This window comes from Rhinatrema bivittatum, chromosome 3 (genome assembly GCF_901001135.1).
Source record: "Rhinatrema bivittatum chromosome 3, aRhiBiv1.1, whole genome shotgun sequence".
Lineage (NCBI taxonomy): Eukaryota > Metazoa > Chordata > Amphibia > Gymnophiona > Rhinatrematidae > Rhinatrema > Rhinatrema bivittatum.
Window position 1 is genome coordinate 581,168,457 of NC_042617.1, and position 27,834 is coordinate 581,196,290.

At 44.9% G+C, this 27,834-nt stretch overlaps 1 protein-coding gene across 2 annotated transcripts in view; it reads left to right on the plus strand.

The window, feature by feature from the left end:
• Positions 1-449: 449 nt before the first annotated feature.
• Positions 450-27,834, plus strand: part of PDE7B (phosphodiesterase 7B) — a 627,908-nt gene continuing 600,523 nt past the window's right edge. For both annotated transcript variants that reach the window (XM_029596617.1, XM_029596616.1), the window contains exon 1: positions 450-611. Coding sequence is in view for 1 of the 2 variants with exons in the window: in XM_029596616.1 (XP_029452476.1) it covers positions 591-611 (21 nt within the window). In the remaining variant the exon portion in view is untranslated. The remainder of the gene's footprint in view (positions 612-27,834) is intronic.

Below are 27,834 nucleotides of genomic sequence, written 5' to 3' on the forward strand. Positions count from 1 at the left end.
GGCAATGGTTCTGTGCGTTTAAGGGCAGCTAAAACGCACACACTCGTTCCCCGGCGGGGGTTTCTCCCTGCCGGCAACTGGGGGCGAGCCTGCTGCCCAGAAGTCACCGGCACTTTCCTCTCATGCTCGTCCTTTAAAATTAATAGCACATGCAGGGGAGGAGGGGGGGGGGGACCTAAACCTTTTGACGTCACCATCGCAATGAGGAAACATAAACAATAAAAAAAAAAAAAAAAGAAGACGAAAAAGACGGTGGCGGCTGGCAGCGAGCAGCCGATTGGTGCTGCCGTGCCCGCACTCCCCGGCGCGCAGCAGGGGCCTTCCGCGCGCACCGCCAGACCCCCCGTCCCGTCCCCTGCCCGCGCAGGGCGCTCGTCGCAACTTTCTGCTGCGATTCTTTCCCTTTCTTTTTTTTTTTTTTTTTGTGTGTGTGCAAGTCTCCCCCTCCTTCCTTCTCCTGTCTGCACCCTGGATGCTGCCGGTGCCGGATCGTGCGGCGGGAGTCTTCATGAGCCAGCAGCGGCGCCGCTCGCAGCTTTCACGGCGGCGGCGGCGGCGTCCCCAGCTCACCGACCGGCCGCTATGGTTAAATGTCTTGTTTAATGGTCGAGGTAAGGTGCATGCATGCAGCAGCAGCAGCAGCCGCCGTCTCGCCGGCTTTTTTATTGCGCGTTGCAGCTTTCTGTCGGGGGGGGGGGGGGAGAGGAGGGCGCGTAGAAGGTAAAACATCGCGGAGAACGGGCAAGCGATGCCTCCCGGGGATTTTCTCCGTTTTCTCCCAGCCGCTGAACTGATTCCGTTGAATTTCCTTTCCTTTCCTGTCAGTGCCCGCCCGGGGTGGGGGATTGCGTGCGAGGGACCCGCAGTTTGAATGCGGACTTGGCTTTTTCCTCGTTACGCGCCGGTGCGGCTGCTGTCCCCTCACCTCTTCTGCACTTCGAGCCCCCGCTCGCGGCCACGCACGGCTGGAGGGCGAGCAGAGACAATTAGGAAAGGAAAGAAAGAAACAGCGCTTTCCTTGTTCGTTTTCTTGCGGTGATTTGATCTTTGCTCGGAGTGAGGCAGAGCGGGTCGGCGAAAAAGTCGGTCAGCGGCTGCGTCGCCCCCAGCTTTCCCCCTCGGCGCCGTTGCTGCGGGCTTTGCAGGGAGCCGGGAGTCAGAAACCCGAGTAAACCTCCGACAGGGGGAAAAAACCCAAAGCAGCCTCTATAATATCCGCCCGTCTCTATACATTGCATGGACATAGGCAGCTAGGGTATGTAAGGGAAGCGCTGGGCAACGAAGGGGTAAATAAACAGCAGTGCTGACTGGAGCGTTATAGCGGGGGGGGGGGGGGGGGGGGGGGCGCATATAAACGTCTAGAGCAAGGGGTCGTTCTTAAGCGGCTCGCGCTCGCATGTTCACCCGAGACCTGTAGGACGGTTTACAAGTCCCGGCTAACCTGGACCCCCCTGCTGCCTCCTCTCCTCTCCCCTCTCTGCACGGGATTCATTATTATGCCGAGTGAAACCTCTGCCCCGTTTGCATGGTTTTTTTTTTTTACTTCATAAAGTGAAATCTTTTAAGCAGGGTCTCTCAGCAGGAGCGAGCCTGGTTTCCCGGGTTAGTTACCGGGTGAAACCGCAGGACTCCCGCCCTCCCCTCCAGCACCGCCTTGCACGTTTAGCCCCCGACGCGCAGAGGATGCGCGCTGAATGGACAATTCGCCGGCCTGCAGTGCCTGAGCCTCGCGGGGAAACAAGGACGTTGTGTGCATGGCAAACGCATCACCCACAGCGCCCCCCCCCCCCCCATTTCCTTCCCTCCGTCTGGCACTAGGGACAAAGCCTGTTGCCTTGTCGTGAACTTTTCCACGCCGACGCTCCGGGTCCCCCCCCCCTCCCCCGGGCAGAACTGGCGCGTGCCGGCGCCGCGGCTTCCCCCCCCCCCCCGTCGTGGCCTTCCCTGCAAAAGCGCCAGGCCTTGCAGGAGCTGCCTCCCTCCGCGGGGACTCTGAGGAGGGCACGGGCAGAGGGGGGGGGGGGGGACGGGGACTTCGCACGGGACTGAGTGTGTACGTGTGGCCGGGTTGGGGGGCAGGGGGGCAGCAGAGTGCAGCCATTATCCTGCATTTTTTTCTTTTGTTTAATGTTTTCGAAATCAGAAGCAATAAAGTTTACAGTTTCTCCTTGAAAATACAAAGAAAAAAAAAAAGAGGCACGGTGCAAGAGAAGACAACCCGATCCCTTCCCGCCCCCCCCCCCCCCTGTCCTTTCCCGCCCACTGCGACAGGATAACCGACTAACTGACAGTTTGCGGGAGCCAGCATGGCTTTGTTTTGTTTTTTTTAACAGGGAAACTGTTGGCATAAAGCTGAAGGCAAACTTTGTCGAATGCCCCCCATCAGAGGGATGCAAACTTTTCTGGTGTTCCTGCTGGAAGCCCGGTGATTAGGCAGAGGGAACTTTCTAAAACTTTTAAGTTTTCACAACTGCCAACGGGTCCCTGCACTCCCAAGAAGCAAATAAAAGAATCCAAATATCAGTAGAGCTCTTTGCAGGAAGCATAGACGCGTGAGCCCAGTTCGGAGGAGTTTTCTCGTTTCTTTTGCTGAGCGTTCAGAAAGTGGCCGTACAGGACCAAGCACCGTGGACCCATGGCAGATCGACTCCTTACTCTCTTCGTTTCCACCGCAGCCGCCTGAAGGCGGATCTTGATTTGTTTGAGTTCTTAAGAGGAACGATGTGAGGATTAGCTGCTTTGCTGGGTGGAGAGTTTGACTTCAGAGGGAGCCATGGTTCCTTCTGCAGCCGGTGGTTATCGTAGGTAAGCCGGAGGTGACTGTTCATGTTCCTCGGGCTGACCTAATGCTGAGGCCCATGGAATGAGGTTGCGTTTGCACAGCACATAGGATTACCTGCAGCCCTGGGCACATTTTTGTGTGTGCAAACTTTAGTGCCTATTCAGCAAGGAGTTCAGAAAAAAAAAAGGTGCACACAATCGGGCCAGTACAGTACAGTGCGCTCCGATGGAGGTCACTGTTAACCCACCTTTGGACACGCGTTTTCCCTTACCCCTTATTCAGTAAGGGGCGGAAAACGCGCGTCCAACCCGCCAAACCTAATAGCGCCCTCAACATGCAAATGCATGTTGATGTCCCTATTAGGTATTCGCGTGCGATTCAGAAAGTAAAATGTGCAGCCAACCCGCACATTTTACTTTCAGAAATTAGCGCCAATCCAAAGGTAGGCGCTAATTTCTTCGGGCACCGGCCAAAGTGCACAGAAAAGCAGTAAAAACTGCTTTTCTGTGCACTCTCCGACTTAATATCATGGCGATATTAAGTCGGAGGTCCCGAAGGGTAAAAAAAAAAGAAAAAAAAATTAAAGTCGGCCGGCAGCTGTTGGGTCGAAAACCGGATGCTCAATTTTGCCGGCGTCCGGTTTCCGAGCCCATGGCTGTCAGCGGGCTCGAGAACCGATGCCGACAAAATTGAGCGTCGGCTGTCAAACCCGCTGACAGCCGCCGTTGTGGGCCAAAAGGAGGCGCTAGGGATGCGCTAGTGTCCCTAGCGCCTCCTTTTGCCCATTTCTACCACCGGGCCTCATTTAAATACTGTATCGAGCGCACAGGCGGACTTTACTGAATCGGCCCGAATGTGCATACAGGTAGGCACCTTCTCAGGAATGAGGGCATTAGCTATTACCTACCCCACGCAGAGAGGTGCGCTGACTTACCTCATGTTTTCTTAACTCCCAGTCCAAGATGGAGTAAATGTTAGTCAATGGCTGCAGTGCCTGTAGTTGGGATTTTATCCACAGAAAACATGCATAACATATGATTTATGCACAGAGAAAATATTTTCATGACATGGTATCCATTAGCATAAGAACATGCCTATACTGGGTCAGACCAAGGGTCCATCAAGCCCAGAATCCTGTTTCCAACAGAGGCCAAACCAGGCCATAAGAACCTGGCAAGTACCCAAAAACTAAGTCTATTCCATGTTACCGTTGCTAGTAATAGCAGTGGCTATTTTCTAAGTCAACTTAATTAATAGCAGGTAATGGACTTCTCCTGCAAGAACTTATCCAATCCTTTTTTAAACACAGCTATACTAACTGCACGAACCACATCCTCTGGCAACAAATTCCAGAGTTTAATTGTGCGTTGAGTAAAAAAGAACTTTCTCCGATTAGTTTTAAATGTGCCACATGCTAACTTCATGGAGTGCCCCCCCTAGTCTTTCTATTATCCGAAAGAGTAAATAACCGATTCACATCTACCCGTTCTAGACCTCTCATGATTTTAAACACCTCTATCATATCCCCCCTCAGTCGTCTCTTCTCCAAGCTGAAAAGTCCTAACCTCTTTAGTCTTTCCTCATAGGGGAACTGTTCCATTCCCCTTATCATTTTGGTAGCCCTTCTCTGTACCTTCTCCATCGCAATTATATCTTTTTTGAGATGCGGCGACCAGAATTGTACACAGTATTCAAGGTGCGGTCTCACCATGGAGCGATACAGAGGCATTATGACATTTTCCGTTTTTTTCACCATTCCCTTTCTAATAAAAAGATAGCAGCGCCAGCTCGTCTGGCGCTGCGATAATAACATGGGGTAATATGCATGATAGCTTAGCAGCAGTGGAGTAAAAGGGGGTTTTTGAACATCGCAGTTGAATCGGAAAACCCGAGCCCAAAACGATTGTGGAGTGGGGGCAGGGATATGGGATGGGGAATGGGGGAAGATCCTCGTGTAGTTGGGGGGGGGCTGCTACACGGGAGGACCGGAGAACTACGGGGCCAAAGTTCTTGGTTCGAGCTTACTCTCGCTGGTTTGAGGCGGAGTAGACGGGGTTGGGGGAGGGGAAGTCCTACTTCACCACTGGGGACAAGGTGGTGGAGATAGGGAGGGGTTCATTGGGTGGGGTAGGGGGCGTTTGGGAGTTGTTAAAATTGTTGTGTTTGTAAGGGCTCGGGTTAATGTTGTTGCAATAAACTGTGGCCAATTTAAATGCCAAAAGGTGTTAAGTTTTTATTGGGGAAAGGGACAGCAAGGTCATGCATTATTCAGCCCTATGTTATTCCCAACATACTGTTTGCTTTTTTGACTGCCGCAGCACACTGAACCGATGATTTCAATGTGTTATCCACTATGACGCCTAGATCTCTTTCTTGGGAGGCAGCTCCTAATATGGAACCTAACATTTTGTAACTATAGCATGGGTTATTTTTTCCTATATGCATCACCTTGCACTTGTCCACATTAAATTTCATCTGCCATTTGGATGCCAAATTTTCCAGTCTCAGAAGGTCTTCCTGCAATTTATCACAATCTGCTTGTGATTTAACTACTCTGAACAATTTTGTGTCATCTGCAAATTTGATTACCTCACTTGTCCTATTTCTTTCCAGATCATTTATAAATATATTGAAAAGTACGGGTCCCAATACAGATCCCTGAGGCACTCCACTGTCCACTCCCTTCCACTGAGAAAATTGTCCATTTAATCCTACTCTCTGTTTCCTATCTTTTAGCCAGTTTGCAATCCACGAAAGGACATCGCCACCTATCCCATGACTTTTTACTTTTCCTAGAAGCCTCTCATGAGGAACTTTGTCAAACGCCTTCTGAAAATCCAAATACATCTACCAGTTCACCTTTATCCACATGTTTATTAACCCCTTCAAAAAAATGAAGCGGATTTGTTAGGCAAGACTGCCCATGAGTAAATCCATGTTGACTGTGTTCCATTAAACCATGTCTTTCTATATGCTCTGTGAATTTGATCTTTAGAATAGTTTCCACTATTTTTCCCAGCACTGAAGTCAGGCTCGCTGGTCTATAGTTACCCGGATCGCCCCTGGAGCCCTTTTTTTTAAATATTGGGGTTACATTGGCAACTCTCCAGTCTTCAGGTACAATGGATGATTTTAATGACAGGTTACAAATTTTAACTAATAGATCAGAAATGTCTTTTTTTAGTTCCTTCAGTACCCTAGGATGCATACCATCCGGTCCAGGTGATTTGCAATCAAATAAATGATTTCTGCACAGAAGATGTAGTTTATGTGCCTAAGTCATGTTTTTATGGTATCTGTAACCCCTGGACAGGATGGGTCCATTTCCTTGCACCCTGGGGCACACAGGAAAATGAGATGAGATGGTCCCTTCCTGCACAACCCTCCTTCACTGTCTCTCAGCCTCTCTTTCACCTGACCAGATAGCTTTACTTTGAGTTCCAGGATTTCAGTATGCGGATGAACAATAGTTCTTACACCATGCTCTATGCAAGACCAGCACTGATAATTAACACTGAATCTACCTCCAATAAACAGACACCAGAAGAATGGTGGTTTCCAGTTGTTTACTGATAGTTGATTAGATGACTGAATAATATTTATAGCTTCAATTCATTTCTTGGTTCAAGTCAATAAATAATAAGACAGCAGAAAGATTTAATAAACTTGTGACTTCACTTCTTTAATAAAGTCTCTGCTTTTCTCTGGAAGCCCTTTATTTACACTGAATTCCTTCTCCTTTCCAGTTTCTCTAAATTCTCTTAAGTTTAGCAGATTGAATTTAGTTCAGTCCTTCTTCAACATCCCAATTGCCTCCTAAGCTCTTTCCACCAAAGATGGTTAGAACAGTAGTCCCAATAATTTATCAGAACTTAGTCCCAGAATTTTCTCTGTCCTTTAGTTTAATTCGTTTAGTTTCCTTTGATGAGATCGTCTCCTCCAGATGAATTTCTCCACATCTCTGTTTCTGTAAAGAATTAAATACTTCACTCTCTCAGTAGTTTGGTTACTGAAGCCCGGGTACCTAGGCTCCCAACGGAACTAAAATAGTCTTTAATCCAAAATGTGGGAAAAAACAAGCATGAAGCAGGAAGGTTGGAATAAAACTTCCTTGCCTCCAAACAGAGGAGATAGTGCAAAAAGACAGTTACTTCAAAATATGCTTCCTTTGTATCGGGACACTGTCAGGGCTATCCTCTGAAGGAGAGAGAGAGAGAGAGCGGTCACTGCAGGTCTTCCTTACCCCAAATCAAAGCTTGAATACAGGGACTCCCCAAATCCACTGCAACAAGGGGGATCGGCTCTCACAGAAGAATTCTCTAAATTGACTTAAAAGAGTCCAAAGCAAGCTTAAAGGCTAGGTAGACGAGTCAACAGGAGGCTGACCTCTAAATGGGAAGATTTCCTTACTCCTGTCCCATAATTTAGGGGGAAAATAGCAAGCAGGAGTCAGAGAGTTCCTTTCAGGTTGAAACTAACTAATAGTCCACGAGGATAGATGGTGCTTTGGGATGATAAGCAGCTGGATGACATCATCTGCTGTTCCCACTTGGGGGAGCAAAACCCAGACCTCTCACTAATTTCTACACAGAACCTCCCCAAACAATGGGTGCACTCATTTTAGTTAGGGAAAACAAAGGTTCCCTACATCTGCTAAGCATTTTCTTTGGCACCAGGACCTGTAATTGGGGTTTATGCACAGAAAACATGCTTGGTGCACATAAAGCATGTTTTCTGTGCATAAATATGCTTTATGTGCACAAAAATTGTTTCTGTTCTGAAAACATTTTTTACGCATAAAGCATATTTTATGCACAAATCATGTTTTGTGTGCATAAATCACATCTAAAATACACCCCCACTCCCTCAAGTTTAAAATGTGTGATCTACCTGTACTGAATGCACATTTTAACTTGGGTTTGTACCCACATTTTCCAGTTAGAGCACCCTTTTAACTCAAGAAGCATTAATATATATAATATGTATTTTGATCCCACATAACTTGTAATTTGTTCAGTTTTCCCTTATGCTCGAGTTGGTTTTCCCTCCTTATTTATTTATTTATTTTAACATTTTTATATACCAATTGCCGTTTACACATCGTACCGGTTTACAGATAACATATAGAAAGGCCACTGAATGAGGGCACATGGAGCGCATAACTGAAGCAAATAACAAGCTTAATGAAACTTTGGAAGAATGATTAAAATTAAGTCATATAATGTAAATAGAGGGTAAGAAGAAAAGGGGATAAAATATAAGATCTAAAATGTACAATATATACTATAACATATTTACACAGAAGTTATTTGAAAGTAAGATCAGATTGGATAAAGTACCGGGAGAGTGCAAAATAGAGTTGATAGGGATTGAACAGAAAAAAGGGGGGGCTGGGAGGAAGGGGGAGTAGAGAGGGGTGCGGGGGATAGACGGGGAGGGGGGAAAAATAGATGGAGGGGGAGGTTAAGGCAACAAGGGGAGGAGTTATTTTATTTTACCTTGTTCACTGTTTAATAATTTTATGCGCATTGTTCCTTCTTTCTCTGTAAAGCTCGTTTAGCTGCATTTTGTGTAATGTGAACCGATGAGATGTTCCCAACGTTCATCGGTATATAAAAGCCTCTAAATAAATAAATAAATAAAATATAACAGTTTACTGCATGGGGAGTTAAGCATTTTTTAAACTGCGCGCTAAGAAACAGTGCGCTGAGTTTCAACCTACACCTTATTACATCAGACCCTAAGGGGCGGATTTTCAGAGCCCTGCTCGCGTAAATCCGCCCAAAACCGGGCGGATTTACGCAAGCAGGGCCCTGCGCGCCGGGAAGCCTATTTTACATAGGCCTCCCGGCGCGCGCAGAGCCCCGGGACTCGCGTAAGTCCCGGGGTTCTCCGAGGGGGGCGTGTCGGGGGGCGGGCCCGGTCGTCGCGGCATTTCGGGGGCGTGTCGGCAGCGTTTTGGGGGCGGGTACGGGGGCGTGGCTACGGCCCGGGGCGGTCCGGGGGCGTGGCCGCGCCCTCCGTACCCGCCCCCATGTCGCGGCCCGGCGTGCAGGAGGCCCGCTCGCGCGCGGGGATTTACGCCTCCCTCCGGGAGGCGTAAATCCCCCGACAAAGGTAAGGGGGGGGGTTTAGACAGGGCCGGGCGGGTGGGTTAGGTAGGGGAAGGGAGGGGAAGGTGAGGGGAGGGCAAAGGAAAGTTCCCTCCGAGGCCGCTCCGATTTCGGAGCGGCCTCGGAGGGAACGGGAGTAGGCTGCGTGGCTCGGCGCGCGCCGGCTATACAAAATCCATAGCCTTGCGCGCGCCGATCCAGGTTTTTAGCAGATACGCGCGGCTCTGCGCGTATCTACTAAAATCCAGCGTACGTTTGTTTGCGCCTGGAGCGCAAACAAAAGTAGGCTATTCGCGCGCCTTTTAAAATCCGCCCCTAAGGGAATAGTGGAGTGTGAGTTCCATATTGCCTCTGTTTTATCCAAATTAAGAGCCAATTCATTTGTAGACATCCACTCTTCCATCAATTAGCAGACCTGAATTAGCCATGACATGGCACCGAATGGACTTGTGTCTCCTAGCTAATAGAGGTTCGGCATGTGCAGGAATTCCCACTTGGCCATTGCCTCGTGAGCCTCCTCAGACTCTTTTATGTCCAAGTATTGCATGGACATGTACTCATAGTGTCTGTATTTTTCTCTTTTTCTTGAAAATTCTTAGTCTTTAAATTTGTCTTGCTTCCTCAGCAGCACCTCCAACAGCACAGTTCAGTGCTACCAAAAAATAAAATTAAATTTAAAGTACTTACCCCTTCAAGATGTCTGGCACAAAGAAGGCCATAGTAAGTGAATTCAAGAACTGTAATTGTGGCATCCTTTACAGATGGACACAAACTCTGCTACTGTTGCTTGGGACAGGATCATGACCAATTACTATAATTGCAAACGGATTTCCACTTTTACTCAACGCGCCAGAGCTTGCAAAATGGAGTAACTGTGTAAGTGTCTTAGAAGTTGCAGTTGGTCCTTAATCTGTTATGCATCATTGTCTGCCTCACCAGGAAGAGAGCTAAACAGGACCTCCTTAAAAACTCCCCCTTTAGCAAGACAGGCTAAAACCTCAGGGTCGAGTAGTTTAGAACATCCTGTATTGAAGAAAAAGCAGCGGCACTCTACAGAATCACTGGAGCAACCGATGTCAAAAAAGCACCGGGCCTCATCGTCTTCTACTCTGACACATATTGCATTGACACGGTGCATTAACATGGTGCACTGGCACCATCAACACATGGCACATCAACACATGCTCCACTGGTATCATTGACACACAGCACTCGTGCAGTGTTGATGTATGAAACATTGGTGCCGCTGATGCATGCGCCATTGGTGCAGACTTGACTCCATTGACACATTCACTGATGTACTGGAAGCATGGTAAGCCAGGGCTTTGAAGCAATAGTCCCGACATCATTGAAGCATCCAGCACCATCAAAGTATAAGACATCGGTGTCGCCAAAGCTTAAAGCCTCAATGCAGATGGCACATGAATCTATAGCGCATTTGATACCTCAAGCCCCGATATCTTGAGTCCTGGACTGCGGAACCTCGCTGTATGGATCGCATAAAGTTGAATTACCAGTGCAGCTCTATGTTGGGTGTCCAAGGTTAGGAGCAGAGGGGGACATGATATCTCTTTCCCTTCCAGTCACCAGAGCCCTTACACCAACAAGGTCGTTAGCAGAAGGCCTATGCATAGAGATGCCAGATCCCATGTATTCACTGGTACCTCTTACTTTTAATAGGCCTCCAATTCAAATCTTAAAGAGCCCAGAAGGAAAGCAATAGCTTATTCTCGTCTCGGAAGAAGATTTTCCACAGCGGACATGTCAGCTACTCAACCACATTGCGGAGCTGGTGAAAAAGTTCTTTGCCTTTTTGGCTAAAGGGAAAGGTGCTTTCCATCCTCTCCAGTATTGCTAGCATACTCCCACAAGAGGGAGTCCCAGTATCTCCAGTTCAGGTGAATTCACCATCAGAACTCCTGCTAGGAGGTTCTTCTTAACCTCATTCACTTGCAATGGAGTCTAGCCATTCAGAAAATATACGCCAGGACTATTCCCTTCTGAAGTAAATGAGGATCCCCCCTGAGTAACCGTCTTCATTATTGGGGTTCTGGATTTGCGTTTCCACACCCTTGGGTTCAGAAGAGGGATTGATGGGAATCCATCTGACCTGCTACCGGAGCTTTCAGAACTTACTTCTCTTCCAGAAGACATTTCTTTCTCAAAATTTTTAAATAAGTTGAGGAAATGCTTGGAATAAATGTGTGCAAAGATAAAGATCCTCCAAATTTTGGACACTCTAGCAAAACCAGCAACTATCCTGGTTCACAGTATTCTACTTAAAGTCCTACAAGGTGCACAGACTAAGCCACCAAAATGAAATGTTACTGAAAGGCAAAGTCACATAAACAATTTTATATTGAGTCAAACTAAATGTGGTTCAGGGGTATCAGCAAGCTATGATGTATGCGATTTAAATAAACTTCTGCTGGACTGTTCAGTCATTTATCCAAAAAGTACCTAACACATTTTTTGAAAGGTTTTGTTAGCAAGTTAAAACAGTATTAAATTCCATAATGTCCGACATTCGCTGACGTTTCGTGGATCGACTGCATCAGAGGCTGAACATGTAAAAAATACTCATCTGTGTACGTAGTTGAATCAGGGATCTCACAGACGGGCTAGCCGGTCTCAGGAGCATTCATTTTCGACAAAATCCACAAAACATCAGCTGATGTCGGGCATTATGTTGAATATTGTGGAGTTTACTACTGTTTTTACTTGCTAACAAAAATTCTCAAAAAAATGTTAGATACTTTTGTGGGGTAAATGATTGAATGGTCTGTTGGAAGATTGTTTAAATCGCATTCGTTGTGGTTCATGTGTATCAGCAAGCCATATTTAGTTTGACTCAGTGTGAAATTGTTTATGTGACTTTGCCCTAAAACTACATCTACAAACGAGAATGTGGAAAAACCCCATCTTCTGTGCTCCAATGTCAGGAAAGTTAGACTTCAAGTATAGACAGCCGAAATCCCCGGGATTTGGATTAGTTCAATTATTTATCTCATCAATCTCTCAAATCAACCCTGAAAAGAGCATGGGTTTCTTCTCATCACTTCTATGTGGTGCAAAACTTGCACATTTATATACAAAAGTTGAAACTCTTCCTTCAACCTACTGAAGGTGGAAATTACTATCTGCAGTCCCTATTAGATGCTGAAAAGTGCATATGGCATCTTTCTCGTTTAATCTATGAATCATTCAGTACTGTATCATCAACCTCAACAACTTCTGTTAGAGCATGCTTTACTGTGTAGTCGCTGTTTTCATAGAGAAAACAAGGCTGCTGCTGCCTAAGACTTTTAGTTTTTAGTTAGTCTGCAAACCACTGCTGTCTATTTGGGACCCATTCACTTTTTCTTGTAAAATCATATTTCAGCCATACGACATTCTGCCACAAAAAGAGGAGGTCAAGAATTGATAAGACAGGCGAAGAGAGAATTTGAAATGAAATTGGCCATAGAGGCAAAAACTCATAATAAAAACTTTTTAAAATATATCCAAAGCAAGAAACCTGTGAGGGAGTCGGTTGGACCATTAGATGACAGAGGGGTTAAAGGGGCTCTTAGGGAAGATAAGGCCATTGCAGAAAGACTAAATGAATTCTTTGCCTCCGTGTTTGCTAATGAGGATGTTGGGGAGAAACCAGTTCCGGAGATGGTTTTCAGGGGTGATGAGTCAGACGAACTGAACGAAATCACTGTGAACCTGGAAGATGTAGTAGGCCAGATTGACAAACTAAAGAGTAGCAAATCACCTGAACCGGATGGTATGCATCCTAGGGTTCTGAAGGAACTAAAAAATGAAATTTCTGATCTATTAGTTAAAATTTGTAACCTATCATTAAAATCATCCATTGTACCTGAAGACTGGAGGGTGGCCAATGTAACCCCAATATTTAAAAAAGGCTCCAGGGGCGATCCGGGTAACTATAGACCAGTGAGCCTGACTTCAGTGCCGGGAAAAATAGTGGAAACTATTCTCAAGATCAAAATCATAGAGCATATAGAAAGACATGATTTAATGGAACACAGTCAACATGGATTTACCCAAGGGAAGTCTTGCCTAACAAATCTGCTTCATTTTTTTGAAGGGGTTAATAAACATGTGGATAAAGGTGAACCGGTAGATGTAGTGTATTTGGATTTTCAAAAGGCGTTTGACAAAGTCCCTCATGAGAGGCTTCTATGAAAACTAAAAACTCATGGGATAGGAGGCGATGTCCTTTCGTGGATTACAAACTGGTTAAAAGACAGGAAACAGAGAGTAGGATTAAATGGTCAATTTTCTCAGTGGAAAAGGGTAAACAGTGGAGTACCTCAGGGATCTGTACTTGGACCAGTGCTTTTCAATATATATATAAATGATCTGGAAAGGAATACGACGAGTGAGGTTATCAAATTTGCATATGATACAAAATTATTCAGAGTAGTTAAATCACAAGCAGACTGTGATACATTACTGGAGGACCTTACAAGACTTGAAGATTGGGCATCCAAATGGCAGATGAAATTTAATGTGGACAAGTGCAAGGTGTTGCATATAGGGAAAAATAACCATTGCTGTAGTTACACGATGTTAGGTTCCATATTAGGAGCAACCACCCAGGAAAAAGATCTAGGCATCATAGTGGATAATACTTTTAAAATCGTCGGTTCAGTGTGCTGCAGCAGTCAAAAAAGCAAACAGAATGTTAGGAATTATTAGGAAGGGAATGGTTAATAGAACAGAAAATGTCATAATGACTCTATATCGCTCCATGGTGAGACCACACCTTGAATATTGTGTACAATTCTGGTCGCCACATCTCAAAAAAGATATAGTTGCGATGGAGAAGGTACAGAGAAGGGCAACCAAAATGATAAAGGGGATGGAACAGCTTCCCTATGAGGAAAGGCTGAAGAGGTTAGGGCTGTTCAGCTTGGAGAAGAGACGGCTGAGGGGGATATGATAGAGGTCTTTAAGATCATGAGGGGTCTTGAACGAGTAGATGTGACTCGGTTATTTTCACTTTCGAATAATAGAAGGACTAGGGGACATTCCATGAAGTTAGCAAGTAGCACATTTAAGACTAATCGGAGAAAATTCTTTATCACTCAACGCACAATTAAGCTCTGGAATTTGTTGCCAGAGGATGTGGTTAGTGAAGTTAGTGTAGCTGGGTTCAAAAAAGGTTTGGATAAGTTCTTGGAGGAGAAGTCCATTAACTGCTATTAATCAAGTTTACTTAGGGAATAGCCACTGCTATTAATTGCATCAGTAGCATGGGATCTTCTTAGTGTTTGGGTAATTGCCAGGTTCTTGTGGCCTGGTTTTGGCCTCTGTTGGAGGCAGGATGCTGGGCTTGATGGACCCTTGGTCTGACCCAGCATGGCAATTTCTTATGTTCTTATGTTCTTATGGTAAGACAGTTTCCTCCCCATATTTCCTTAACCAACAGCCCTCCTGATCTGGACAAAGTATTTGGAACTCCACCACTTTTCAGCGGGCTTGCTCTTCTGGCTGAAGGGAAATTCTAGATGGCGATTTGTGTGTGAGAGACAGCTGTGCCATATATCTTTGTGCTGATTATTTACAAGTCGATAATAAAAGGCCAGCGCGCGCCAAAACGGGGGATTATGTGCGTGGCCGGGCCCTGTACGCACCGAGCGCGTTTTAGAAAGGGCCCGGTCACGCGTGTAACTCCCAGTACGCGCAGAAGTGTCGGGCCTGAAGAAAGGGGTGGGCTGGGGGTGGGATCTGGGTGAGGAAGGGGGGGGGGGCGGTGTGGGAGGGGCGGGCCAGGATAGCGTCATTAGACTGCCGGCGTGCGGAGTTTACTTCTGCTCCGGATGAGCAGTAAGTATAAAAGAAAAAAAAAATTTGAGGATAGCTAAGGTAGGTATAGGGGTCGGGAAGGAGAGGGGAAGAAGGAGGAAGGATAGGGTTAGGGTTAGGGACCTGGGCAAAGGCTCGATTGCGTTGCCACGCGATTCTTTTAAAATCCCCCCCCACACCTGTGTGCGGAGGAGGCCACCCACCCGCACATGTGCACGTGGACATTAAAATCCGTCGCACGTGCGCGCGTGAGAATCACATGCGCGAGTTATAAATTAGCCGCGCACACATGGATGCGCGCGAGGGCCAATCTACCCCGCAGTCTGGTTTCAGAAAACAGAACATGCAGCAGAATTCTTTGTTCAGTTTTTCAGGTGAGCCCCGTGTTATCCTGAAAATCCTTTTACCCATCCTTTTTAGAACAAACATATCAAATTGCTAGTGATATTTTCTGAAATTAGAGAAAATGATGACTGCAGAAATGTACGGGACAACGTTTTTTTTTTTTTGTGAAAGAGGCCTGTGTACAAAAGGTTTTCTTCTATTTTGTGCCTATGGGTTTTATGTGCATGAATGGCTTTCAAAACTACCCTATGTAAAGCCGGCAGGATCACAGCCACATTCGTAATGTATGATTTTACAGGCTTGTTCGTGGGGGAAGAGGGAGGGGTTTATTATGATTGAGTTGAATTATGAAAATCTTCCTATGGGTCCAAACTATGCTGTAGACTTTCTGCTCTTTGTGGTCTGACGTTCTGGGAGGGGAGGGGGAAGGGGGCCATGGAAAGGGTTGTGACAGCACCAAAAGTGCCTAGGGACAGCAAAAACCTAAATCCGTCACTGTGGAAGATGTGCCTCTTGGGATGCATCCTGACATTGGTAGAACCACTCCTGTGAGCATGCTGTTCCCACGACTTAGAAACAAAGCAACTTTAAAAGAAAATGCACAGCATTTAAATAAGAAATCCTACTCTTTGCAATGACTGCTAAGGTACAGAGCACAATATGTAAAATCTGTGCTGTGCAAATAGCACTTCCCTGTTAATGTTTTTTTTTTTTTTTCCATACCATCGTCTTGGTTGTCAACATACTTTTCATTTGTTTTAGATTAATTTGGTAAGTATTGTGCTAGTTCACTTGCATATGTAGAAGTAAGGGTCAACAAACCAGCTGTAAGTGTACAACTTGTTCGATTCCTCATTTCTGCTTAATTATCTGTAAAAGTTAATTGCTGTATACTGTACGCCAATGTTCTCAGGTGTCTTCTTTTTTTATTTACCACGTGAAAAAACTGGTAACGGGGCTGTCAGTACTTTGCTTGTCCGGTCCTATTTTGTGTGGAAATCGTGAAAAAGTAATAAATTACCCTTGGTATTTCACAGGGGTCAAGGTACTCGCACTTACCTTAGAACAGGGGCCGAGTGCCACTTCCTTTTAAAGAAATAGTTTAGCAAATTAGAAAAGGAACCAAAGAAATAAAGCACAGGAAATAATGCACTCAGAAAGGAAACAGCTCAGTGCCAAATAAATAAATAAAGAGTAGCATGGGTGCTTTGATCTGCTGCACGCAGCATCTTTTAGGCTTTCGCCTTTCCTTTCCCCGCTGTTCTCGAAGCTCAGGCCAGTATTGCAAGAGAATATAAATATTTAAATTAAAAAAAAAAAAAGTTGACAGCTTCTTCCCTTCTTAAAAAGTGAAAAAAGGAGGAAAGGAAAAGATAAAATGAAGAGGTCGATTCACCCATTTTGCTGCTGGAAAGCTTTCAGAAGCAAATAGCTGTTTTGGGTTGGCTGGTGAGTACAAATTTGGAAATCCACCCCGAAGGAGGACCAGTCTGAGTAGTCAAATAGTAGCAAATTGCACATAAATGAGGGTATAGTGATCTTCTTTGGAATGACGGTATACAAAACGTCTAAATAAATAAATTGTGCCGGTCCTGCACTGAAAACAATTCTTAGCGGCTTTGTTATAACAACATTTAAGCAATGTGCACCCTCCAGAGACCTCATAACAAATGTTGGGCCGTGACCTGCGGTCTGCACGATGCTGCATTTGCAACCACTCCCTCACCCTTCTCAGCTCCTTCCATCAGTGTTCACCGCTTTCTTCTCTGTTAACAACCCCATGGCCAATTACCCTGTGGAGGTCTTCCTGGGTTTGGGTCCGAAGTGCCAGGAGAACCCCCCTCGGCTGAGCTCCTTTGATCCTTGGATACTTGGCGCCCGGCGCCTCCACCTGGGAAAGGTTTCGGTGGGCGAAATTTCCTTGCCTTCACCCCAAAAAACCTGAAAAACAGGTGGGACTGTAAACAAGGCTGGCAGTGTTTACAAATAAGTGCACGGTTTTTATTAGATTATACGACTATACGTTTCTACAAGATATCACCCATAGCTTTTTGGCAGCATTGCCCTAGAGAAAAAAAGAGAGCTCCTTGTGTTCCCTTCGGTCCAAAATAGTTATCTTCTCCTTTTTTCCCTTCCTACTCTACCCCAAGTCTCACGCATGTGAAGGAATGCCACTGGGAAGGTGGATTATATCAGTTTTAAGGGAGGGACCTGTTGTGTACAGACTGCTGCTGGCATTTCATTTGCTCCACCTCCAATCCATAGCTGGGCCCACGCCCCTCCCTTCCTCTTTGCTCTAGTGCTGGGTCCGTGCGCTCCTGGGGAATCAAACCCCCTACCCTCCCGATCAGACGCTGGGTCTACGATCTCTTTGTAGGATCGAACCTTGCCTCCCAATTAACCTCTGGGTCTTCACGCTCCTGGGGGGGGAACCAAACTGCACCTTCCAGTCAGTTGTTGGGTCCACCTCATGGACGGCGAGCTCCACCACTGCACAGCTAAAATCCCATGGCATCTTCCCTGATGGGAGGGTTTTCCGTTTCCAAAGATTATAGTTCAGATAGGCTCATAGCTTTCTCATTGCTCAAGATTATAGTTCAGATAGGCTCATAGCTTGCTCATTGCTCAAGATTATAGTTCAGATAGGCTCATAGCTTGCTCATTGCTCAAGATTATAGTTCAGATAGGCTCATAGCTTGCTCATTGCTCAAGATTATAGTTCAGATAGGCTCAAAGCTTGCTCATTGCTCAAGATTATAGTTCAGATAGGCTCATAGCTTGCTCATTGCTCAAGATTATAGTTCAGATAGGCTCATAGCTTGCTCATTGCTCAAGATTATAGTTCAGATAGGCTCATAGCTTGCTCATTGCTCGGTGATTAAAGCTTTCAGAGGTTCTAGCTCTCAGTGACTATAGCTCAGTCAAGTCCATAGTCATCTAACTAGCTTTCCCCTTCTTTCTTAACTACAAGGCCAAGACCCGGGCGGAATATGGGGAGAGAAATCATTCATATCTCTCCAGTCCTGCCTAACTCTTCCTCTTCTCTCTGCTCTGAAAAGTAGCTACCCAAGATTTTTGACCATCCCTTTGACGTTTGGGAAGAGGATTCATCTGCTTGATAAAAAAATTCCCTTTTGATACATTCCCAACACAAATTCCTCTTTTTTTGTTAAAGTTCTGAAATTTAGGACTGTGCCACTATTTCTTTATGAAGTGATACTTGATTGTAATTCAGTAGTGAATTTGACTGTAAGGATTGGAGGCGGGGGGGCTGTTACCCTCTGCAAATCTTTAACCTGAAACTGACTTACAACTCTACAAAAGGCCTCTGATCACGTTTTCAGCCTTGTTGTTTCCCAGGCTGACAGCTCATATTGCAATTCATTTCAATGGCAGCACGCTCTCTGCATCTCCCGCAACCCAGGAATATGTGTTTCTGTGTTTGTGGAGGGACGACACATCATGATCACCTTGCTCACCTTCATAACTGCAAGGGTTAGGAAGCCTCTGGTGTTATGGACTACCCACAAGTTATTTTTATGCATCCTAGAGGGATACTCAATGAGGTACCTGGATGGGCACAATCATATTGCTCTTTAGATTGGGGGTTCTCAACCAAGTTCTTAGGGCAACACCTAAGCCAGTCAGGTTTTCAGGATATATCCACCGTGAATATGCATGGGATAGATTTGCCTTCAGTGGAGGCAGTGCTCTCAGATCTATCTCATGCATATTCACGGTGGACATATCCTGAAAATCTGACTGGCTTGGGTGTCTCCCGAGGACTGGCTTGACAACCCCTGCTGTAGATAGGTGGAAGGAGGGAGTTAGTAGCAAGGCCAGCAGAGGGTACCTCTTATCACCTAGAGAGCGTGGAACAAATGCCTGCCACCAGTAAACGCTAGAAGCTGTGAACACAGCGGCACTAGAACGACATCAGTTTAGAAAGGTTCCAGCACTTAAACCTAACAGAACTCAGTCCTCCTGATCCCCCAGCAGGCATAATCATGCAGAGGGTTTCAGTGCATGGATGTTGTGGCAGGAGTCAGGAAATTTGGCTACCACATCTGTCACTTGTAAGCAACAGTCACAGCAGATTTGGATATTCATACTGTGGTAATGTCTGCAGTACCGGTTGACAGCTTCCTGGCTTTTTGGAGAAACTAAATGCTTATGAATGCGACTGATAGCCCCGATGACTTTAGGGAAATGAGATTATAGTTCAAAGAAATGCCTTTTATCTCCCTTCTCTGTTGCTCGGTATAGGGATGCTGGATACAGGCAGGCACGTCGGCAGGCACAGCCTTCAGAAAATTATTGATGCACCTGGAAACTGAAGATTGGCTGACTGACTGCAGAGTACAGCGTGGTCATGGCTTTCACCTCATCAGAAAAGCTGTGAGGGTGGCATAGACAGGAGTCCCTACTGCCCCATGATTTGCTCTCTAGCTGAGAGACGAGAGTTTTGATCAACTTGCATTTACTCAGATAGTGTCTCTCCGTGAGCTGCTCTAAATCTGTCCTGGGGCAATATTTTTTTTTTTGCAGGAAGCTTGATACCTCTTGCAGTGGGCATAAAAGACTAGATGTACGCTTAGAGCCAAATGCATCTCCATCTTAGCTCGGCCAATTGACAAGGAAAGCACCGCCATCTTTGTGTGCCTTTTATACAGGCTGCAGTGAGTTGTGAGAATTAGGGATGGGTTTATGTTTCAGCTGTGCCAAGCGACCCCCCTCTTATTCCAGTTTATCCTCTTGGATCAGCTTTAAGCGAGTGCAGTGGCAATGGCAGGATTGTCTTTCCCAAAGGGGGCGAGAAACAGTACAGAGATGGAACTTTATTAACATTTTTTCAGGGTCATGGATTAGAGTAAAAGAAATGTTTTGTGAGTTGCTGTTTGCCAAGGTTTTTCTTTCTCCCCCCCCCCCCCTCCTTATTATATATCCCCGTTCCAATTCACTTAGCTCACCCTTGCAATGACAAGTCCTTGAGTAGAGGCCACCCAAACCGTGGCTTCCTCTTCATCTCAAACTCTGGCCTGTTTGAGTGATGATTGAGGCTCTTCCTTTCACCGCTCTCCCCGTCCCAAATGCTGTGAGCATTGCCCCATTGCATCTCCATCCTTGGCCGTCCTGGGGAATGGAAGTCCCGATGTGGGAACGAGCCCACATCCTCCTCATGGTAGTGCGCATCACTTGCCACTGAAGCCCTCTGCTACTGCTTCTGGTATGAGGAAAGGCTGAAGAGGTTAGGGCTGTTCAGCTTGGAGAAGAGACGGCTGAGGGGGGATATGATAGAGGTCTTTAAGATCATGAGAGGTCTTGAAGGAGTAGATGTGACTCGGTTATTTTCACTTTCGAATAATAGAAGGACCAGGGGGCATTCCATGAAGTTAGCAAGTAGCACATTTAAGACTAATTGGAGAAAATTCTTTTTCACTCAACGCACAATAAAGCTCTGGAATTTGTTGCCAGAGGATGTGGTTAGTGCAGTTAGTGTAGCTGGGTTCAAAAAAGGTTTGGATAAGTTCTTGGAGGAGAAGTCCATTAACGGCTATTAATCAAGTTTACTTAGGGAATAGCCACTGCTATTAATTGCATCAGTAGAATGGGATCTTCTTAGTGTTTGGGTAATTGCCAGGTTCTTGTGGCCTGGTTTTGGCCTCTGTTGGAAACAGGATGCTGGGCTTGATGGATCCTTGGTCTGACCCAGCATGGCAATTTCTTATGTTCTTATGTAGGAGAAAACAATGGCAGATAATTGCTCAGAAGGGCAATCACCCTGAGTTACTCCTGCCCCGAGCAGGAGTAAATATATTTGGGGTGGAGGGCTCAGGGTGGTGAATTGTGGGCAGCAACAGGGATGGAGTTGAGCCCAGTAATTACAAGCATAGGTCGACTTAACCTTCTGCGCAGGACAGATATCTTTTTTTTTTCAGGCCGCTGCAAATATATTTTTTAAAGTTCGAATGCACAGCTTCAGAATATCTCCTTTTACGACAATAAATATTCATCAAAACTTGCTGTTTTGCTCCAGGAGCTCAAAATCTGCAGGGATGAATTGTTCTTCTTCTCTGCCATAAAACTGGAAAAAATACAAGTACAAAAAAATAAGCTTGTATTTTTAAAAACTGTAAATTTATTTATATGAGTTCCTCTATACAGAGGATTTGTTTTACCTCACGCATATTAATTGACAGTACTGTGTGGTGACAAAATAAGAACTTGTATTATGGCTTTATTCATAACATCGTTCCAGAAACACAGGAACCTAAATCAGTGCATGTCCTGAAAAATGTCAATACTGTATCAAGGCACCAAATAGAGATTAGACTATATGGGCAGAGACTACCAAATCCTCTGCCGTGGTTGAAAATATTGACTTGTATTTTTTTAGAAGTTTCTTTTACAGGAAGTGTTGAAGAATGCGTTATGCCGACGCTAATTTCAGTCCATGCTGTTTTTTCAACGTATGCGCATAACTTTCCGCTATCAGGAAAAATTAGGCATGCATGTCAGCTATTTCGCATGTAGCAAGACGGCGTCTGCTCCCGCCTCTTGAGTTCACATAAATGTGTCTTTTTTTTTTTTTTTCTGTTGCAGAACTTACTTGCGTAAATTGTCCAGCAACAAAGTTGTGCGATGTAAGCTCAAAAGGTACATGGGGACTCACATTCTCCTTCTCTTACACAAACACATAAAGCCTCTTTCTCACATTGAGAACCAACCACAACTCTTGCCTCTCTGTCTAACACACACACACACACACACACACACACACACATACACACACACGCACACACCACACACACACACACACACACAGTTTGGAAGTTTGAGCTTAATGTAAAGAACACCTTTGGAAATGTTGTGTTCTCCAGAGAATACACCTTTCAAGGCTTGTTATACATGGTTTTTTTTATTGACACCATCTACTGATGTCAGTAGTAGTAGCTTTTGAAAATTACTTTCTGAGACTGGACTAGTTTGGTGCGTTAGGGAAACAACCATAAAGACTAGGAATTAAGCTGCAAACAAGAAGATCAGCATTCAAATAGGCAGATGTAAAAATTGCTCCAGTTTTGCCCTGATGATTTTCTCATTGAAAATATTGTTGTGGGGGAGATTTGTATTGCTAAAGCTGGAACAATTTTTGCACACAAACAAAACTTTGATGCCTTTTTCCCTATGGTTTGTAGTTTACCAACATGACATTTTTTGATGCCTAAAATTTCTAGAAATATCTCCCTTACCCAGGGCAGCTTCCAAGGAGACCAGCTACATGTTGGTGTCCTATTTTAGGAAGTGAGGCTGAACAGATGATAAGCGTCTCCCCTTCTCAGAAGTGGATTCGTCCGTGCATAAAATAAGTGGACAGGACAAAATTTTTGCACAGGATTCCAGCAGGTCTGCTAAACATTAAGGGGTGGATTTTCAGAGCCCTGCTCGCCTAAATCCGCCCAAAACCGGGCGGATTTAGGCGAGCAGGGCCCTGCGCGCCGGTGAGCCTATTTTACATAGGCTCACCGGCGCGCGCAGAGCCCCGGGACTCGCGTAAGTCCCGGGGTTCTCCGAGGGGGCGTGTCGGGGGCAGGCCCGGTCGTCGCGGCGTTTCGGGGGCGTGTCGGCAGCGTTTTGGGGGCGGGTACGGGGGCGTGGCTACGGCCCGGGGCGGTCCAGGGGCGTGGCCGCGCCCTCCGTACCCGCCCCCAGGTCGCGGCCCGGCACGCAGGAGGCCCGCTGGCGCGCGGGGATTTACTTCTCCCTCCGGGAGGCGTAAATCCCCGGAGAAAGGTAAGGGGGGGTGTAGACAGGGCCGGGCGGGTGGGTTAGGTAGAGGAAGGGAGGGGAAGGTGAGGGGAGGGCGTTAGAGGATTCCCTCCAAGGCCGCTCCGATTTCGGAGTGGCCTTGGAGGGAACGGGGTAGGCTGTGCGGCTCGGCGCGCGCTGGCTATACAGAATTCATAGCCTTGCGCGTGCCGATCCAGGATTTTAGTGGATACGCGCGGCTCCGCGCGTATCCACTAAAATCCAGCGTACTTTTGCTTGCGCCTGATGCGCCAGCAAAAGTACGCCTATTCGCGTTTTTTGAAAATCTACCCCTATGAACATAAGAAGGCTTGAATAGGTTTAGATCTAGTCAAAAGAGAGAACAGGATTATTTGAATAGGCTAAACCAGAATAATTTATCTAAGCCAGTGCTCCCCAAACTTTTATCTGATATGACACTTGAAAATTCACATGGCCCCCATATGATGACCAAAATAAAATAGCAGACCTCCACTTCCACTACTCTCCACTTGCTCCATCCTCCCCACTCACCCAAAATGGGAAAGTAGCAATGAAAGCAGCAGTGGCGGCAGCAGCATCAGTGCACCTTCGCAGGCTCCATGCTGACCACTGCTGCCAGTTGCAGATTGGAGCAGAAGTTCATGTGATAACCAATTGGACAGTGCTATCCCGGGGTACAAATTATATCGCAATGAGAGAGAGGAGCACTCAGAAGGCGGTGTGGCGCTTTATGTCCGGGATCGCATAGAGTCCAACAGGATAAACATCCTGCATGAGACTAAATGCAAAATTGAATCTTTATGGGTAGAAATCCCTTGTGTGTCGGGGAAGACTATAGTGATAGGAGTATACTACCGTCCACTTGGTCAAGATGGTGAGACGGACAGTGAAATGCTAAGAGAAATTAGGGAAGCTAACCAAATTGGTAGTGCGGTAAAATGGGAGACTTCAATTACCCCAATATTGACTGGGTAAATGTATCATAGGGACATGCTAGAGAGATACAGTTCCTGGATGGAATAAATGATAGCTTTATGGAGCAATTGGTTCAGGAACCGATGAGAGGGAGCAATTTTAGATCTAATTCTCAGTGGAGCACAAGACCTGGTGAGAGAGGCCGCTTGGCAATAGTGATCATAATATGATCAAATTTGAATTAATGACTGGAAGAGGAACAGTATGCAAATCCACGGCTCTCGTGCTAAACTTTCAAAAGGGAAACTTTGAGAAAGTGAGAAAAATTGTTAGAAAAAAACTGAAAGGAGCAGCTACAAAAGTAAAAAATGTGCAAGAGGCATGGTCATTGTTAAAAAATACCATTCTAGAAGCACAGTCCAGATGTATTTTACACATTAAGAAAGGTGGAAAGAAGGCAAAACGATTACCGGCATGGTTAAAAGGGGAGGTGAAAGAAGCTATTTTAGCCAAAAGATCTTCATTCAAAAATTGGAAGAAGGATCCAACAGAAGAAAATAGGATAATGCATAAATGTTGGCAAGTTAAACGTAAGACATTGATAAGACAGGCTAAGAGAGAATTTGAAAAGAAGTTGGCCGTAGAGGCAAAAACTCACAGTAAAAACTTTTTAAAATATATCCGAAGCAGAAAGCCTGTGAGGGAGTCAGTTGGACTGGTAGATGATCGAGGGGTTAAAGGGGCACTTAGAGAAGATAAGGCCATCGTGGAAAGATTAAATGATTTCTTTGCTTCACTGTTTACTGAAGAGGATGTTGGGGAGGTACCCGTACTGGAGAAGGTTTTCATGGGTAATGATTCAGATGGACTGAATTAAATCACGGTGAACCTAGAAGATGTGGTAGACCTGATTGACAAACTGAAGAGTAGTAAATCACCTGGACCGGATGGTATACACCCCAGAGTTCTGAAGGAACTAAAAAATGAAATTTCAGACCTATTAGTAAAAATTTGTAACCTATCATTAAAATCATCCATTGTACCTGAAGACTGGAGGATAGCTAATGTAACCCCAATATTTAAAAAGGGCTCCAGGGGCGATCCGGGAAACTACAGACCGGTTAGCCTGACTTTAGTGCCAGGAAAAATAGTGGAAAATGTTCTAAACATCAAAATCACAGAACGTTTAGAAAGACATGGTTTAATGGAACAAAGTCAGCATGGCTTTACCCAAGGCAAGTCTTGCCTCACAAATCTGCTTCACTTTTTTGAAGGAGTTAATAAACATGTGGATAAAGGTGAACCTGTAGATGTAGTATACTTGGATTTTCAGAAGGCGTTTGACAAAGTTCCTCATGAGAGGCTTCTAGGAAAAGTAAAAAGTCATGGGATAGGTGGTGATGTCCTTTCGTGGATTGCAAACTGGCTAAAAGGAAACAGAGAGTAGGATTAAATGGACAATTTCCTCAGTGGAAGAGAGTGGGCAGTGGAGTGCCTCAGGGATCTGTATTGGGACCCTTACTTTTCAATATATTTATAAATGATCTGGAAAGAAATACGACGAGTGAGGTAATCAAATTTGCAGATGACACAAAATTGTTCAGAGTAGTTAAATCACAAGCAGATTGTGATAAATTGCAGGAAGACCTTGTGAGACTGGAAATTTGGGCATCAAAATGGCAGATGAAATTTAATGTGGGCAAGTGCAAGGTGATGCATATAGGGAAAAATAACCCATGCTATAGTTACACAATGTTGGGTTCCATATTAGGTGCTACAACCCAAGAAAGAGATCTAGGTGTCATAGTGGATAACATATTGAAATCGTCGGTTCAGTGTGCTGCGGCAGTCAAAAAAGCAAACCGAATGTTGGGAATTATTAGAAAGGGAATGGTGAATAAAATGGAAAAAGTCATAATGCATCTGTATCGCTCCATGGTGAGACCGCACCTTGAATACTGTGTACAATTCTGGTCGCCGCATCTCAAAAAAGATATAATTGTGATGGAGAAGGTACAGAGAAAGGCGACCAAAATGATAAACGGGATGGAACAGCTCCCCTATGAGGAAAGGCTGAAGAGGTTAGGGCTGTTCAGCTTGGAGAAGAGATGGCTGAGGGGGGATATGATAGAGGTGTTTAAAATCATGAGAGGTCTAGAACGGGTAGATGTGAATCGGTTATTTACTCTTTCGGATAATGGAAAGACTAGGGGGCACTCCATGAAGTTAGCATGTGGCACATTTAAAACTAATCAAAGAAAGTTCTTTTTTACTCAACGCACAATTAAACTCTGGAATTTGTTGCCAGAGGATGTGGTTAGTGCAGTTAGTATAGCTGTGTTTAAAAAAGAATTGGATAAGTTCTTGGAGGAGAAGTCCATTACCTGCTATTAATTAAGTTGACTTAGAAAATAGCCACTGCTATTACTAGCAACCGTAACATGGAATAGACTTAGTTTTTGGGTACTTGCCAGGTTCTTATGGCCTGGATTGGCCTCTGTTGGAAACAGGATGCTGGGCTTGATGGACCCTTCGTCTGATCCAACATGGCATGTTCTTATGTTGTTATGGAGATGAATAAGAAGATAATCTCATATCACACATGTGTGTGCTAAACTTTTTCAAGTTTTCTGTGGAGCTTTAAAAAAAAAAAAAAAAAAAAAAGAGAGAGAGAGATAAGGAAAATGTGAACATTACTTATCTTTTTAGAGGGTTGAATTTCTATGGAGCTGGACTCGGATGCATTTTGCGTCACTAGTACTGTGATTTGAATTTCTCTTCTCGCCAGGACGTATTATTCTCTTTTCACCTTCTCATGCCACCCACCCAGAATTATATTGAAAGGCATTCAATCTGATATTCACTGTGGTTTTAGTTCAATCCATGTAAGACCTTTTTTTTTTTTGAAGAAAATGTCACATTTCAAAAGAGAATTGTATTTCATTTAATTTTGTTATTTTTACTTGTCACAACATATTTTAATTTATTTCATACCCTTGTGATGGTTTTAAATCCTTATGCTTGCAGTGTAAACACTTGTAGATTAAGGATAGTGCTACTTTGTTTTGAAAGCTCTTTGAAGTTATGATGGCCACATTTTCATTGTAGATTAAATAGAAATGATTACCATTCCTTCTGGTTTATTTCTTCTGCGGTTTTTTTTTTTTTGACCTGACAGTTTCCGTCTGCTGCTTTGTTAGGAAAGTTAAGCAAAGGTGAGAAGAAAAAGAAGCCGCTGTATTTTTGTAAAGAAGTGGCTGAAAAAGTAAGGGAAAAAAAGTTTCAGCATTCAGAATTTTCAAGAGATCACAGGCCGAGGAAGACAGGCAACAATATCTGTAAAAGCTAAGACAAACTAGGAAAGTAGTTAGGTGAGAGAAGGTGCAAATAGAAGAAAAATTAGCTAACATAATAAAACAGGGTAAATGAGACTTATTTTTAGATTTCTTAATGACAGGCAGAAGGGCAAAAGTAGGATTGTAAGACTCAAAGGTAAAGGGAAGGAATTTGGAGAGTCTGTTAAGAAGAAAGCATTATTGCTTAATAAACATTTCTGTTCAGTATTCACTGAAGAATAGCTTGGAGTAGGACCACAGAAAAGTGCCACAAATAGGCATGGAAGAGAGGTGGACCTCAAAACAGTTTTAAGGAGGGCTATATTCACGAGGAACTAGAAGAACGAAAAGCAAATAAAGCAATGTGGCTGGATGAGATACATCCAAGAGTATTAAGGAACTCAAAGGGGAGGCCTGGCAGCTCCACTCTCTGACCCTTTTCAATGCTTTATTTATTTTTTTTTTGAACTGGGAGTGATTCCAAAGGACTTGGGAAACAGGAGAATATGGTTCCCCTTCACAAAAGTGGAAGTAAGAAGGAGGCTGAAAAATAAAGGCCCATTAGTCTGATCTCAGTGATGAATACAGTTATAGAATATGTGCTAAAACAGAGGGAAGAGAGGCAGTAAAAGACTTTACCATCACCAGCAGCAGCTGTGACCCATCTTCTCTTTACAGGCAGCAAACAAATTTGCGGCACACCTGAGGTTCCCCAGTGGCACTCTAGTGTGCC